This window comes from Pantherophis guttatus, chromosome 5 (genome assembly GCF_059756535.1).
Source record: "Pantherophis guttatus breed Tessera chromosome 5, ASM5975653v1, whole genome shotgun sequence".
Lineage (NCBI taxonomy): Eukaryota > Metazoa > Chordata > Lepidosauria > Squamata > Colubridae > Pantherophis > Pantherophis guttatus.
In genome coordinates this window covers 81,243,549-81,261,904 of record NC_142067.1, presented here as the reverse complement: position 1 = coordinate 81,261,904, position 18,356 = coordinate 81,243,549, and the positions used below count along the sequence as shown (strand labels likewise).

Here is an 18,356-nt window from a genome sequence, read left to right as displayed (position 1 = left end):
GTATCCCGTGTTGTTGAGAGGGGGCAGGATGGATCAGGGTTGGTCATAGCCTGGAAGAATTATGCATCAGGCCCTCCTATTCCATTTAAAAAGAGAAGACTTGTGAAAAAAAAACCGTCATATCAAGAAGAGACGGTCGCAGAAGAGGAAGCCCTGTGACAAGGAAGACATGTTCTAATACAATATGTCATTTATTCACGCTGCTTCAGAGGAATGTGTTAAATCAGAACTGGATCTTTTTCAACTGGCACCTACACAGATCAGTATTGAAAACAGTACCTATGTCGAGATCTCTCCTTTATCAGCGCTAACACCCAACGCTCCCCTGGAATATTTTATCATGGGACATGGTGAGCATTACACGGATTTAAACAGCACCCTGCTGTATGTGAGTTGCAAGATTGTAAAGGCTGATGGGACACATATTGATGATGGGTCAAGGGTGGCCCTGACCAACTACCCTATAGCATCATTGTTTAACCAGCTGGATGTTACCTTGGGAGATCGGCTCATTACACAGAGCCATCATTGCTATTCTTATTGGGCCGTGATTGAACTGATTCTGAACTTTGGTGGTGATTTGCTGGGTACCCAGTTTACAGCTGGGGTTTTTTACAAAGATGACTCGGACCTCATGGAAAGTACTCTACTGACAGCCACCGTGAACTCCAGTTTCAAAGCGAGAGCAAGACACACAGCTGGTAGTTGTAAATGGGATCTACTTGGGCCTCTGCATAGCGATCTGTTTTTTTCAAGACAGACTGTTAATTAATGGTGTTGATATGAAAGTCAAATTCACAAGAAGCAGAAATGAATTCTGCGTGATGAAGGAAGGCAATGAGAATTACAAAGTACAACTCCTGTCGGCTTCTCTCTTTGTAAAATGTGTAAAAGTAGCCCTGGATGTGTGCCTTGGTCATGCAGAAGCTTTGCTTACTTCCAATGCCAAATACCCCATTGATCGTGTGGGGATGAAGTTTTACAGCATTCCTGCAGGTAGCCTTGTGTGTAATCAGGAAAATCTATTTCTGGGGCAGCTACCTAAACAATTAGTGATTGGGTTTGTGGACAATGCATCTTTTAGTGGGGATTATGAAAGAAATCCGTTCAATTTTCAACACTGCAATGTCAATTTTTGCGCTCTGCATTGTGACGGTGAGCAGATCTCTGCAAAGCCTCTTCAGCCTGATTATGAGCAGGGTCTTTTTGTGAGAGAGTACATGCAGATGGTGCAAGCAACAGGCAAAGGCATGAAAGACAGGCCGCTGTTAATCAACCGGGGTGAGTTTACCTGAGGGTATACTTTGTTTTGACTTGAGTCCTGATCAGGGGTGCTCTGAGCACTATTCTTTGATCAGGAACAGTAATCTCAGAGCCGAAATTAGATTTGCACAGCGCCTCCCCAACAACGTCAATATGATTCTCTATGCAATCTTTGAAAATCTTATTGAAATAAGTCACACAAGGAATGTGCTTTTTGATTATATGTGACTATGGACACACTGCAGCTTCTCCACTTGTTCTCTGGAAATACTGCATTTCTAGGGGTCTACCCTTGTGACCTGCTACCCCAGAGACATATCTCCAAAAGACCTTTTGGATTAATTGTAAATACCCACCCTCACTCTCTGCTTGGTGAACACTGGCTGGCCCTCTACTTTCCATCTCCCGGATATGGCAATTTTTTTGATTCTTATGGGAGCCTTCCGGATAGCCCTGACTTTCCTGGCTCCATAGTGATGTTTTTAGAGCAGCAAGCTGAGAAGTACACATTTCACCAACGTCAACTGCAACACCCCAACGCTGTGACCTGCGGGCAACACTGTGTGTTTTTTCTACTGAACCGGGCTAAAGAAGTGGACTATGGAAATATTTTAAAGATGTACTCCAATGTCAATATTAAAAATGATGAAATGGTAAACAGTTTCTAAAAACTATAAAGGTGGGAAGGGGGCTCAGAGCAGTGGTGAAATCTAAAATTTGTTACTACCAGTTCTATGGGCATGCTTGTGGGGGGGGGATAATGTGACTGGCTGGGTGTGGCCAATTTTTTTTTTCTTTTAAAACTATTTTTTCTACAACCTCTTCGGTGAAGAGGTTGTAAAAATATGCTTTCAAAAGGCTCTGACGATCCCAGCTGAGTTGCCTGATCGGCAGAGGCTTTTTTAAAACTCAGCTGGGATCGTCAGAGGCATTTAAAAGAAAAAAACCCTTCAGTCAAACAGGTTGTAGAAAAAATGCTTTTAAAAGGAAAAAAAAAGCCTCTGATGATTGTGTGGCTCAGTTGGGCATGGGGGGGTGGGCAGGTGGGTGGTGGGTGGGATTTTTTGCTACTGGTTCTCTGAACCACCTGCCTCCATCGCTACCAGGTCGGGTGATCCGGTCAGAACTGGGAGCATTTCACCCCTGGCTCGGAGCCTGTAACTGTCACCAGTGCATGCAGACACGCCTGCTTTACTTAAAATAAAGAAAAAGACTTAATCGTTTTTACTTGTTTCACTGTGTTTTTATTCATTTTACAAATTGAACAAGTTACCAAACCTGAATCTACTTCTAGGATTTAACGTCCGGGGGCTAGAGGGGATGCCTGTAAACAGAGGGTTCTGAGTTCCAAAAGGGGTTGTCATAACAGAAACGGGGCCAGTAGCAGTTTCATCCTTAACAACCAGAGAATCTTTCAGCTTTTCTATTTGCTCTTTAACATCAGTAGAACCCAATACAGAGGTTGGAACATTCATCTCAGCCATAGCATTCATAAAGTCATCCCAGCCTTTAGGTTACCGCTTCTCAGTAGGGGCTCAGTGTTGCAAGGTTCTTTTCACCAAGTCTAAAATATTAGTACCAGGAATAGGGACCCCTTTGTGTAAAAAGGTACCACGAGCATCCCAGGTTGAGACGTCCTGATGCTGCTTCATTTTGTTCAGCAAAAGTTCCACATTTTTCCTGTAATGGGTGCTCACACCCCTTAGGATGTCATCCATTGCTGTGTCCTGCGGAGACGGCTGTGACAGCTGTTCTGGTGATGTTGGAAGTGTCCGAGGTTCTTCCACTGGATAAATGAGATGCAATGTGTCCTTTTCAGACTCATTGTTGTGACCCCGACTCCCGAGCCTGTCCTAACAGAGGAAGAGGACTCAGAAAGTGATGGGGAGGAACTAATAAGGCCTCCCTCTCCAGGACCCTCCTCTCTGGCAATGTCTCAGGTTCCATCCAAAGGCCAAGAGGAACAGCCTGGGATATGCCAGGAGGAAAGCATATCGGAACAACAACAGATAGGGAGCGAGGATGGTGAATCCTGGCTTGATCCCAGGCAGCGCTGGAGGGAGAAGTGTGCGCAGTAACGAAAGAGGCGTGGGAGGGCCAGAGATTGAGCTGAGTCACTGAGCCACACCCCGCAAGGAATAAAAGTGGGTGTGATTACTCTTCAGGCTTTGTGACGGTCAAAGTTAAAAACCTGAGAGTCACATCGCGTTACCTGAAATCTGGATTGGACCTTGGCCAATTCTTGCTTCGTGGATTACTTTTTGCTACTGAACCGGACTGAGGAGAAACTCTCTCTTGCTGACTGTGAGTGAAAACTGACTTGGCAGGCATTTCGCAGTTTACTGCCAAAACTCTGATCTACAAGAGTTTCTAGTCTGATTGCTTAATAAAATCTTGGCAGGTGTGCCTGGTTGTGTGTTTGCCTGTATGGGGAAGGGGGACAGAACACTCATTTTGTCTGGTCAGTCTTTTTTTTTATTATTATTATTAAAAAGTTTTATCAAAGATACAAACATTTTCTCCCCGTCTCCCTCCCACCCCCCTCCTCCCCCTTCCCCCCACCCCCCTCCCCAGACTTCCCAGAGCAAATACAGGGTATAGCATTTAACAATCATAAACTAAAATGTGCTAACATTTTATAGACTCCAAATTCTCCCTTGGTCCTTAACTCCACATAGTTCAAAAACAAACTATAGACATAAACTAAAAAACTAAATTGAATGTTTCATTCATAGGCTATTTGAAGCTTTTTAGTCTGATACTTGTTTTGAATATAGTCAATCCATCTTCTCCACTCCAGTATATATCTTTCATTTGAATGGTCTTTCAAATACGCTGAAATTTTTGCCATCTCTGCCAGGTTCACTACTTTTAATGTCCATTCCTCAATCGTAGGTAAATCTTCCTTCTTCCAGTACTGCGCCACCAAAAGTCTAGCTGCTGTTATTAAATTTAAAATCAGCTTAGTCTCTATAACCGTACAATCTGTAACTATGCCCAACAAAAAGAACTGTGGGGTAAATTTTATCTTTGTCTTTAAAATATTTTGAATAATCCACCATATTTTTATCCAAAAAGCCTTAATTTTTTTACATGTCCACCATATATGATAATACATAGCATCTTCACATTCACATCTCCAACACTTAGGTTGTAAACTTGAATACATACAGGCTAGCTTTTTAGGATCTAAATGCCATCTATAAAACATTTTATAAAAATTCTCCCTTAAGTTCTGGGCTCGCGTAAATTTTATATTTCTAACCCATATTTTTTCCCACGTTTCCATCATTATTGGTTCTCCAATATTTTGTGCCCATTTTATCATACAATCCTTAACTAGCTCTGTTTCTGAGTCTATTTCAACCAGTGCATTATACAACCTTTTTATATGCATTTGGCCTTTATCTCTAATTTGTTTTACCAAATTCTCATCCTCTTGCCGAATACCAGTTTTTTGATCTTCTCTCCATCTGGCTTGCAGCTGACCATACTGAAACCATGTTTTAATTATTCTTTCTTCTCTTAATTGATTCATAGATTTTAATTGTAGTATGCCTCTTTCTTTATAAAGAAGCTCTTTATAATCTCATCTTGTTTTTGCTCTACACTTATATTCTCTATCGCGTGTCTGGGTGCTGTCCACATTGGTAACTTATCATTTAATTTATATTGATACTTTTTCCAGACACGCAACAAAGCATTCCTTAATATGTGACTTTTAAAGGTCTTATCCACTCTTTTATCATATAAGCATGCCAACCGTAAACCAAACCATATCCTTCAATATTTAGTATTCTTTCCTCTGTCAGATTCATCCAATCACTAACTGCTGAAAGGGCAGCTGCTTCATAATACAGTCTTAAATTGGGCATTTTGAGACCTCCTCTTTCACATATGTCTTGCATTATCTTTTGCTTTACTCATGGTCTCTTTCCTGCCCAAACAAAGTTACTAATACCCTTCTGCCATTCCTTCAAATTTTCATATTTTTTAAGTATTGGTATCATTTGAAAAAGAAATAAAAACCTTGGCAACACATTCATTTTTACTGCAGCTATTCTTCCCATCAGAGACAGTTATAGTTTTTTCCACTTTTCCATCTCTTTCTGTATTTTTTGCCACAACGGTTCATAATTATGCTTATATAATTTCACATTTGAAGTCATAATATAAACCCCTAGGTATTTGACCTTCTTTACTATTTCAAATCCTGTTAGTCTTTCTACTTCTTCTTTTTGATTTATAGTCATATTTTTAGTTATTATCTTTGTTTTACCTGCATTTATTTTAAATCCAGATACTTGTCCATATTGATTAATTATATCCATTAAACCTGTAACTAATTGTACTGGTTGGGTTAAAGTAACAACCAAGTCATCTGCAAATGCTCGTAGTTTATATTCATGCTGCCTAATTTTAATTCCCTTTATTTCATCTGACCCACATATTTTACTCAACAAAAGTTCCAGCGATAAGATAAACAATAATGGAGACAAGGGACATTCTTGCTTTGTTCCTTTTTGTATATTGAAAGTATCTGTTAAACCACCATTAATTTTTATTTGCTCTGTTTGCTTCTGATATATTGCCTTAATAGTTTGTGTAAAACATTCTCCAAATTGCATCTTTTCTATTAATTTCAGTAAAAAATGCCAGTTCAATCGATCAAATGCTTTCTCCGCATCGAGAAATATTAACACTGCAGGGACTTGGTTGTTCTTCCCTGTGGTCGACAGGTAAATCCCATTATCGTTTTAAAGAGACAAAGACCGAAATAATCCTGGAACAAAGTTTATTCTTTGCAAAGGGACTTTCTCTCTAAAGTAGAGAAAGACGGAAATAAAACAATTTACACAAGTTTTTATAGTCTTCAGGACATTCAGAATACACGTCAATAAAGTACCTTGGGAATCAGTTCCAGATCTTACATAACATCTTATATAACATATGCAGTACATAATTCCACCCTGGAAATTCCCCAATTCCCAACAGCAATACCCCTCAAAAACATCAATTGCGTACTTCCTTTAATTAATAAGGGCAAGTTAACCCAGGAACGTATTTCCTGCAAAACAGACATCTTCTCAAAAACAGGAATTACACATTTCCTTTCTCATGTTCTTAAATGTCAGCTAAATTATATAATCAGGTTATACAAGGTAAAACAAAACCTTAACATGATTTCAAAATGGCGTAACTCAGGTTATGCTTTTACAGGAATAATTCCTATTTTTCTCACAATCCCCAATTCTCCTCTTCATTATCTTTTATTTCTGTAAACTATGAATATCCTGTAACAGTATAGAAACTCCTCTCCATACAATAGGTAATTTGGTCAATACCATGTTACCACATAAAAACATTAACTTGGAGGGAACTTGTATCCTTAGACATAGAAAATGTAACCCTTCCTCCAAAATCCAAAACTTCTTGTATGAAGGTATATAATTACCAAATAGCTCAGTGCATTGCTTATATAAAAATTCCATTCTATTTGTAAGGCCAATGTATTGAGGAACTATCTCATATGTACGTTTGCACTTGGCACACACCATCTTCAAAAGATGACTTAATACATATCTCAGCTTCCTCAGTGGTGTCTATTAGGGTTAGTGGTGTTTCTATAAAAGAATAACGGTGCTCGAATTCAGTATGGAAACATAGCTGCTACCATGTTATAAGGTAACTAGGCAACACAGCCAAAATCCCCATTCCTATCCACACCTGTAGAATAACAAACATTACCACAAAAAACCCCATTATTCCTAGTGAACTAGCTCCCCCAACATCAATCAATCAAGGAGAACTTACATCCACTGGATATCAAAACATAGATTTACACCAATCAATAATATCTTTCCTCAATACAATCAAAAACACAACAAGAATTATTACCACTCCTAGCCAAATACAAATCTCTTCATAAAACTCTTCTTCCATCCATTGGTCATCAATCGTCTAAAGGTTTGTCATCAAAAAGTCAATTTAAGAGGGTTTGCAGGTTCCGTAGCAACTGTCCTTCCATAAGGCAAAGCCACCAATCCCTTGACTCTGGAATAGCATACCCAAATTTGTTCCTTAGTCCTTACAGCCGATTCAGTAGTCAGCAAAACTTGGAACAGTCCTTTCCACACCAGCTGCAACTTCTTCTCAGTAATGGCTTTTATCGGACCCAGTCTCCACTTTTGTATTCATATGCTTGGAAATCAAGAGGTGGATTCTGTCCTTTTTACCTTAAATGAGAAAAACACTGGGACAGTCCCTGTATATATATTTTCAGAAAAAACATCCTTCAATTCTATCCTAGGCATCTCAACTTTCCCCACATATGGCAATCCAAACATCATTTCATACATAGATATCCCCAGATCTTTCCTAGGACTAGTTCCTATTCTTAATAGAGCTAAAGGCAAACACTTCATTCAAAGTAGTTGAAACTCTAACATTAATTTTTAAACAATAAATGTAATTACCAATCAATTCCTAATTGTTCCATAAGCTTCATCACCTTGGACAATGAAATGTATACCCCTATCACTATATTTGGGTATTATTCGCTCTAATATGATTTAACAATCTTCTGAGCACCTATCTTTACACAAAGAAAGGCTTCAACCTATCCAGTAAAATAATCCACTATTATTATTACATATATCAATGGTCACACCACCAGCATTTCAATGTAATCTACTTAGATTCATTGAAAAGGCCAAATGGTCAAATCTCTACATATTTTTTACATACATATTTTTTACATACACAATGTATTCATTTCCGTACCATTTGTATAACTATTGTATACACACCCCTAGACACATATATGCATATACATTTAATAAAATCAATAAGTGCTTGCGTTCCCCAATAGGTTCCCTCATGCACTCATTCAATCACATTCCACATCACAACTTTAGTAAAAATTCTCACTCCATTTTAGTAATCCATTTCCCATTCACTTACACACCCCTTCATCCACTATTTATATAATATCAAGTTTAGAAGGATCCCCAGCTGCTTTTAAAACAGCTGTGATAATTTCCACCTATCGCAATTCCTTTTACTAAATATCAACCCCCTTTCAATCCAGATTTTTCCAAAAGTATGTAAGATACCATAAGCATAGTTTAAATCAGCATAAATATTCCCTACCTCATTAATTAATATGTGCAATGCTTACAATAAAGCAAAAACCTCACATATCTGCACTGACCATTCAAACGGTAACTTTCCACCTTCCAATATCTCAATAGTGCCTCCATTCACAACTGCATCTCATCCAGTCTCATCCCATTCTCAATTCATTTATTCATAACCACACAATTTCATTCCACATCTTCCCATCTCTCTCTCCTATTGGTCAAGAGAACCAAACTCTCTTGAGACAATTTTAAAAACCTAGCATTTGTGCACCACCTTTTTAGTTCCCAGTTCACATGCAAACCAACATTCCTTTGGCTATACCATCTTCCACTACTACAGACAAGTGGAAATTTTTCCTTAAACCAGGCAAACATAACACTGGAGCAACACTATATTTTTACTTTCTTCAACTCTTCAACCTTCAACCTTTCTTCCAAACAACTTAGTTTAAAATTAACTATCAATAAATCAATAGAGTCTCAATAAATACTCAACTCTCCCCACTTCAGAGGAATCACACCACACTTCTATCAAAAATTAGCTAAACTATTTCCACAAGCTTCAAAGAAATGCAAAGCTTAATCTAAATTCACAAGTCTATACAGACTAACTTACAAGTAACTTCCTAGCTAACCAGACCAAAAGTCATCTTTACCTTTTACCAGTAATTCTTCCCTCAAGGAAACATCCTTTACCTAGACAACACTAAGCTAAAATAACATAGTCAACTATTCCCCAGACTATCCAGTATCTAGTATCTAGAAATCTCCTTCTCAGCATTCAAAATCATTCAAAATACACAGACACAAAAACATAAAAGAGGGTAATAAAAAACTTCAAAAAGCAAAAGAAAATCACCTAATAGAGGTACTCCGGGTCTCTACTCCCAAAAACTTTTCAAACTTTCAATGTCACTTCTCTAAAGCAGAACAGGAAATACATCTGCATAGCTGCCAATGCAGTCAGAAACAATGCAGGATCAAATCACCCATTCGCCCCTCCTTTCTCTCAGACAAACTCAACAAAGGAAAAAAAAATGTGTAAAAGGGAAAACAAACCGCACCTTCCCTCCCCCCTTTCTCACTTCTCTTATTCAGAACAAAAAGACGGGGGAAATATAGAGAAGAAAAATACTACTCCTGTCTCTAATTAACATCGCAAATACCTCTACCTAATCCTACTTCTCCATAGGATCTCTCTCATCTCTCACTTGCTCATTTAAACACTTGCTATTACAACATAACAACAACTACAACAACAAACTCTTGCCACTCACTATTTCAATATACAAAAGGAAATTTCTCAGGGGTTCAACGCACAGGCATTCACAAATATCAGGATCACTTTACCACCCCCATTTAAGGGCTTACCACATACACTCATATTTATTCTGCAATCAGACCTTTTAGTGTATTCCAACGCACACATGCCTTTTCCCTACCAATTAGTCAGCATAAATACTTCAGGGAGCTTTATTATCATTCTCATTATTATTATTTTTTCAAGACAATGAGCTCTATTGCCTAAACAACTCTCATTACACACACATACCATTTAACAACATTTGCAAACCTGGAATAAAACCTGGAAAGGTTCCATCCCTTCAGATACCCATTTCAGTTTTACCCTTGACATCTTGTAGCCCATTCCTCAAGCAGTGGAAAACTTCAGGATGCGGTTTTTAATCAAAAACTTGATTTTGGGCCCTAACCACACCTGTCCTCCACAGCTCCAGACTTAAGCCAAGAAGGTCACTTAATTAGCCAGCACACACATATTACCATCACATCACATTAATCAAAGACAAAATATTCGCATTCAACCTCAGGTAAGAAGAACAATAAACCTTCCTTACCACATTCCTACAGAGTTTTCTGCCTCATCCAAGAACAATAAAGATCTGTATACCAAACTCACATCCCAGAAGAGACAATGCATCTCTCCCAAGCAGATTAAGACCTACTTCTAGAACAAATATCACATCCAAACGTATAATACACTTTTTGCTTTCCAATCCACCAACACTAGACTTTTTTCCCACTGGTGTAATCCTCTCCCAATTCCAGGACACTGTTGCCACATTGCAATCGAAGTTTCACAAAACCTTTTCCTCTTCTAGTCTTGGCCTCATCCCTATTCACATAGACCTTTTAAGCTTCTTTCAACAGAGCAGCAATATCAGTAGTAGCTTCTGTATGTCTGGCCATGATTTCGTCACAAATTTCATTTTCATTAAGGACTCATAAGCTGGCGTTTCAGGAGAAAGACCAGTGTGCTTATTCAAATTGTCCTTAATATTTTCCAGAAACACAGACGGTGTTTCTTCCCACAACTGTTCCACCTCAAAAACTTTTGTTTCTTCCTTGAGGTACAGCTGTCTTAACTCCCTCCATTTGTTCCCGATCAGCTAAATTATTATTATTCCAACCAGGATCAACTAATGGAGACTTAACATCTGCAGCAACGGGCTGAACAGCCCCCACTTGGGTTTTTATCCAAAAAAAACCATAGCTGCCTTTCGAATTTGTGACCTCTCCTCAGGGGAGAACAAATAACCCAATATACACTGTAACTCTGCAAAAGTATACAGATTGGGTCTCAAGAACAAATCCAATGACTCAGACAACTTAATCAGATCCGCTTAGAAAGACGGCATATTTCTTTTATAATCTTCCAGATCAGAAGATGTCAAAGACTCATTCACAAAAGCCGCAATACCATTCAGCATTCCTCTTAAAGGAAACATTCCTTTAGTTTGTGAACATGTAACATGAGGAGAAGTGGATGGATTCTGTTTCACAGTTACTAACAATTCACCCAACTCCTTTTCCAGCTGCCTATATTACTGCCCTGCTAAAGTCTCTTCCTTTCGGCTCCCAGCAACAACATCAATTTCACCCACAACTTGGATTATACGAAGGAGGGGGAGGTGGGCATGTAGCATAAACTAAAGGATCCCAACCTTCCTCTTCTTCCTTCCCATACAAAACTCTAGAACTTCTCGGGGAAGAGGAGTTAAACTACTGAATATGGAACTGAGGTTCAACATATAACAATTGAACTTTCAACTTCTTTTTTCACCAAAACTTTCTTCAAAGCATTGATCCAATATGGGTCTGACTCCCCAAACTTACTCCACCTATAATTAGGCTGTATCAACACAAACGTCAGCCAAACCTCCTTACAATAATTAATCATAGTCACCTTATCTAATACCTTTGTACAAGCTTCCAACCAATCCTCTAACCACTAATGGAGATATGGGGGATGGAGGATATCTCAGTCTCAGCAGCACTTTTCCCTAGTAAAGTCCCCATACTTTCCCCAACCGGTATTACACTAATTATACACACAAATCATACAGGCCATACACACAAACATACACAAATCCAAACCACCAAAAAGAAAACATATACTCACTCCTGGTGCACCGAAGTCTTCAGGAACGTTCCTCTCTGTCCAGGCATTCAGGTCTCTGCCTCAAGGTTCATAGAAAAGCAATTCCGGCTGGAAAGGAAATAACCCCATCTCACTGAAATCAGTGTTATGTGCGCACGCAGGGAAATCCCTTCCAGACAGAATGTTTTCAGTCCCTTCGGGCGCCAATTGTGGTCGACAGGTAAATCCCATTATCGTTTTAAAGAGACAAAGACCGAAATAATCCTGGAACAAAGTTTATTCTTTGCAAAGGGACTTTCTCTCTAAAGTAGAGAAAGACGGAAATAAAACAATTTACACAAGTTTTTATAGTCTTCAGGACATTCAGAATACACGTCAATAAAGTACCTTGGGAATCAGTTCCAGATCTTACATAACATCTTATATAACATATGCAGTACATAATTCCACCCTGGAAATTCCCCAATTCCCAACAGCAATACCCCTCAAAAACATCAATTGCGTACTTCCTTTAATTAATAAGGGCAAGTTAACCCAGGAACGTATTTCCTGCAAAACAAACATCTTCTCAAAAACAGGAATTACACATTTCCTTTCTCATGTTCTTAAATGTCAGCTAAATTATATAATCAGGTTATACAAGGTAAAACAAAACCTTAACATGATTTCAAAATGGCGTAACTCAGGTTATGCTTTTACAGGAATAATTCCTATTTTTCTCACATTCCCCAAATACTCTAACAAATTAACAATTTGCCTTACATTACTTTTCATTTGTCTACCACTTATAAAACCAGATCAGTCATGATGGATCACTTGTTGCATAGCTGTCATTAATCTATTTGCTACTATTTTAGCAAAAATCTTGCAATCTGTATTTAAAAGTGATATCGGCCTATAATTTTTTGGATACGTGTGATCTTGATCCTCCTTTGGGATCAAAGAAATAAAGGCTGTCTTCCAAGACGGAGGTACCCCTCCTCCAAATTGTATATTATTAAATAATTTCTTAAGTGGTTCCACCATTTCCAACTGTAGTTTTTTATAGTAAACAACTGTCAAACCATCCATCCCGGGAGCTTTACCCACTTTCAATTGCTTAATGGCAAACATAATTTCCTCAGAAGTTATCGGTTGATTTAAACTCTCCTTTTGCTCTTTTGAAATTATATAATAATAATAATAATAATAATAATAATAATAATAATAATAATAATAATAATAATAATAATAATAATAATAATAATAATTTTATTTCTATACCGCCCTTCTCCCGAAGGACTCAGGGCGGTGTACAGCCAATTTAAAAACACAAGACACAACAATGATTAAAAATTAAAATAATTAAATAGATTTGGCCGGTTTAAAACCCCAAAAATTTAAAATACCCCAATTTAAAATCATTATGTTGATAGCCTGGCCTGGCGGAACAACAGAGTCTTTAATGCGCAATGAAACACCCAGAGGTCGGAGATCTTACGTATTTCCGGGGGCAGTTCATTCCACAGGGCTGGGGCTCCCACAGAGAAGGCCCTCCCCCTGGGTGTCGCCAGCCGACATAACTTGGCCGATGGCACCCTGAGGAGACCCTCTCTGTGGGAGCGGACTGGCCGGTGGGAGGCTACTGGTGGCAGAAGTCGGTCTCGAAGATACCTGGGTCCTATGCCATGGAGCGCTTTAAAGGTGGTAACCAGCACCTTGAATCGCACCCGGAAGACCACTGGGAGCCAGTGCAGCTCGCACAGGAGGGGTGTCACACGGGCACAACGAGTTGCACCCATAACCACCTGCGCGGCCGCATTCTGGACCAGTTGGAGCCTCCGAGTGCTCTTCAAGGGGAGCCCCATGTAGAGAGCATTACAATAGTCCAGCCGGGAGGTGACAAGGGCATGAGTGACCGTGTGCAAGGCGTCCCGGTCCAGAAAGGGCTGCAACTGGCGGATCAGGTGAACCTGATATAAGCCCCCCCTGGCCACGGCCATCATATGCTCTTCTAAAGACAGCCGTGCATCCAGAAGGACACCCAGATTGCGAGCCCTCTCTGTGGGGGGCAAAGATTCACCTCCAATAGTCAGCGATGGCACCTGCTGACTATATCGGGACGCCGGCAGCCACAGCCACTTGGTCTTGGACGGGTTGAGTCCGAGCCTGTTCCTCCCCATCCAGACACGCACGGCCTCCAGGCAGCGAGACATCACATCAAGGGCATCGTTGGGGTGGTCTGGGGTGGAGATGTACAGCTGAGTGTCATCAGTGTACAGATGACACTTCACCCCAAAACCACGGATGATCTCACCCAGCGGCTTCACATAAATGTTGAACAGAAGGGGCGAGAGGACCGACTCTTGTGGCACTCCCCATGCGAGATGCCTCGAGGTCGACCTCTGCCCCCCTGCCAACACAAACTGCGAGCGGTCAGAGAGGAAGGAGGAGAACCACCGCAGAACGGTGCCCCCTATTCCTAACCCTCTCAACTGCTGCAGCATGATACCATGGTTGATGGTATCAAAAGCCGCTGAGAGATCTAATAGGACTAGGACAGAGGAGCAACCCCTGTCCCGAGCCCTCCAGAGATCATCCACCAAAGCGACCAATGCCGTTTCTGTGCTGTGCCCCCGCCTGAAGCCTGACTGGCACGGGTCTAGATAGATAGCTTCATCCAGGTTCCCGGGCAGTTGTCGTGCCACCACACTCTCAACAACCTTCACCACAAAACAAAGGTTGGAGACCGGATGGTAGTTAGCTAATTCAGCCGGGTCCAGGGAAGGCTTCTTGAGGAGGGGTTTCACCACCGCCTCTTTCAAGGCGGCGGGAAAGGCACCCTCACTCAGAGAAGCAGTTATAATCCCCTGGAGCCAGCCTCGTGTAACCTCCCGGGAGGCCAGTACCAACCAGGAGGGACATGGGTCCAATAAACATGTGGCGGCACTAATCCTTTTTTTTTTATAGAAACTTTATTGAGGTTTTTTACAAAACAAAAAAAATAAAAAAATAAAAAGAGAAAAAGGAAAAACAAACATTCAAACAGAAAAATAAAACACATAAGTATGATAACATTTTCAATTAGTATCGGATGTGCAGTGTTTTAACTATTTACATAAATAGTACTTGGTGACATTTCAACTCACTTTTAACCAATATTTAACACACCTTTAGGTCTTTCTTTCATTTTGTCATGCAACCACTTGTACCACTTTTCCCATACCATATAGTAAACTGACTTCTCATCATTTAATTCATAAGTTAATTTAGTCATCTCTGCGCACTCGAGTATTTTCTTAATTTTAAGCTCTTCTGGTGGATGAGTTTTCTCTTTCCAGTACTGTGCGTATGCCAATCTAGCGGCTGTAATTATGTGGATCATTAAATGTGTCATTTCCTTTCTATATGGCTTCTTTATTATTCCCAGGAGGAAAATCTCTGGTGTTAGTTCAATATCTTCGTCAATTATTTCTTGTAACCACCTCCTAATTTTATTCCAGTATCCTTTTGCTTCCGGGCATGTCCACCACATGTGAAAGAAGGTGCCTTGACTGTGGCCACATTTCCAACAATTGGGATGTATATTGGGATATATCTTCGCTAGTCTGGCCGGGGCTAGGTACCATCTGTGAAACATTTTGTAATGGTTTTCCTTATATGCCACCGCTCTAGTGAGTTTAAGATTTCTGTTCCATGCCTCCTCCCATTCCCCAAAATTTATATCGCGCCCTATATTTTTCTCCCATGCAATTATTTGGTTCTTTGTGACATCTTCAAACTTATCGTCGCCTAATAGATAATTGTATAGTTTTGCCAGAATCTTTTTATTTGTTCCCATCAGGACTTTATCCAATCCATTTGGTCCAAGTTCTAAACCGTATTGTTCTTTGTCTCTCTGATATCTGGATTTTACTTGTGAGTAGGTCCACCAATCTAAAATTATTCCTTGCTCTCATAAGGTGTCATTTGGTTTAAGCCTCCCTCCTTCGTCCAGAATGTCTTTGTATCTGCCCATTTTCTCCCTCTCCCACCTATTTGGGTGGGTCAGGGCCTCCATCGTTGAGAGCCAATTTGGAATTTTTTTGTAATATTTCTGCCTAATCTGAGTCCATGTTTGTATCAAGGAGTCTCTAATTTTATGTCTATGGAAATGTGTCTTCCTTTTCTTCTCCGTGTCCCAAATGTGGGCGTGCCAGCCTTTTTGCAAGTCATGGCCTTCTAAAGTGAGAATCCTCTCATTTTCCAAGGTGATCCAGTCTCTTAACCAAACTAGCTTAGCTGCCCTGTAGTATGTTTCCCAATCTGGGAGTCCAAATCCGCCTATATCTCTTTTGCCCCTTAAAATTTTAATGGAAAATCTCGGTTTTTTCCCCTCCCATATAAATTCTCTGATGATTTTGTCTAATTCTAAAAAAAAAAATTTATCTAAATTTATCGGTATATTTTGGAATAAGAATAATATTCTGGGGAGGATGTTCATCTTAATTGTGGCTATCTTGCCCAAAAGTGATAGTCTTATTTTTTTCCAGCTATCTAGGTCTTGTTTCATTTTTCTAATTAGGGGAATATAATTATCGTCTTTCAGGGTCGAACATCTTGATGTAATCCAAATTCCTAGGTATTTAATTTTTTTGGCAACCTGTAATCCTAATACTTCTTTTATCTCGTTCTTCTGGCTCTCAGTTGTGTTCTTGATCAATACTTTGGTTTTAGTTTTGTTCAGTATAAAGCCTGCCACCTCTCCATATTTACTTAATTCCTCTAATACTTTGGGTCCCGATTCTATGGGGTCTTCAAGGATTAGAGCTACGTCGTCCGCAAATGCTTGCATCTTGTAGGTCTCCTTCCTGATCTTCAATCCTTTTATTTCCTCGTTAGTTCTAATTTTCCGGAGAAGAACTTCTAGGGCCAGAATAAACAATAAGGGGGATAGGGGACAACCTTGCCTTACTCCCTTACTAATTTGGAATGTTTTGGTCCTATCCCCATTCACCAGGATGCTCGCCTTTTGGTTATTATAAATAGATTTAATCATCATTTCAAAATTTGTTCCGAATTTCATAATCTCAATTTGTTTAATCATAAATTTCCAATTTAGATTGTCAAATGCTTTTTGAGCATCAACAAAGATCAGAGCCATCTGTTTTCCGGGGTGTTCTTCATAATACTCTAGTGTATCTAGCACGATTCTCAAATTATCCCTAATTTGTCTCCCCGGTAAAAATCCGTTCTGGTCTTTGTATATCCAATTATTTAAAATCTTTTTCATTCTTTCTGCCATTATACCCATGAATAATTTGTAGTCAGTATTTAGGAGCGAAATTAGTCTGTAATTTTGGATTTGTTTTAGGTCGGCACCTTCTTTCGGCACAAGTGTAACATGCGCCTCTTTCCATGACTCTGGAATTTTATGGTCTAGCAATGCATCATTGAAAATTTCTACTAATTTCAGTTGGAGTGTTTCTTCTAATTTTTTATATATTTCCCCTGGGAATCCGTCAGGTCCTGGCGCTTTATTATTTTTCAATTTGGAGAGGGCTGTTTTTAATTCTTCAATTGTAATCTTTCTGTTGAGCATTTCTTTCTCATCATCAGTTATTTGTGGGAGCTCTGCTTTTATCAAATATTGTTCTATTTTGTCATCCGGTATCTCCTCTTCTTTGTATAGGGATTCGTAGTATTCTCTCACCCTATCCCGTTTTCCTTCCTCGTTAGTCAATAATTCGCCCTTAGAGTCTTCTAAGGTATGAATTATTCCCCTTTCATTTTCCTTTTTTAATTTATAGGCCAGCCACCTGCCCGATTTGTTAGTATTCTCAAAAAGATATTGTTTCGTTCTTTTCATTCTTTGTGCCAGCTCTTCTTGCTCCATGATATTTACTTTATGCTTCCACATCATCCAATTTTCTTTGGCAGCTTCATCTTCTGGGTTATCTTGGAGTTTTCTTTCTGATTCTCCTATATGATTTAAATAGTCTTCCAGGATCTTCCTTTCTTCTTTATTTTTATGTGCAGTATATGAAATCGTGACTCCTCTCAGATAGGCCTTCATTGTATCCCATACTATTGCGCGGGATGTGCCTTTGTTTTCATTTTCCTTAAAAAAGAAGTTTATTTCTTCTTTGAATTTTTGTATACAGTCTTTGTCGCCCAATAATTTAGCATTTAACCTCCACCTCCGTTGGTATTTTCTCTGAACAAGCTTCCATCTAATTTCTAATGGATTATGATCTGCCCAATCATTTGGGTTAATTACAGCTGTTCCGATTTCTAACCCCAAATTCCTACTAACCCATGCCATGTCACTTCCGGTTGGTGAGCTGCGGCAATATGGTGCTGAGTGAGTGATCGCTACTCCTCAACACCGCCTGTCACCACGTTTTGGGGATCCCTTCAGGGGCGCGGGACCTGGAGAGCCCCGCGGACAATAGAGGGAGTCTGGCGAGCAAGAAAGTGAAGCGCAAGCACTTCTCGCAAATCCGGGCGGCTCTGTCAAACCAGCGTGAGTGAGTCAGCCTTTTAATGGCTGACTTGAAGCTGTGGGGAGCTGACAACTAGAAGGAAGCAAG

General features: G+C 39.7%; 1 protein-coding gene across 1 annotated transcript; it reads left to right on the top strand.

Annotated features, from left to right (window-relative positions):
* Positions 1-184: 184 nt before the first annotated feature.
* Positions 185-18,297, top strand: LOC132710424 (uncharacterized protein F54H12.2-like). The gene is made up of 3 exons (XM_087871564.1): positions 185-641; positions 757-1,281; positions 18,185-18,297. Exons 1-3 carry the CDS (start codon positions 185-187, stop codon positions 18,295-18,297), a joined length of 1,095 nt encoding a protein of 364 aa, XP_087727690.1.
* Positions 18,298-18,356: the final 59 nt, after the last annotated feature.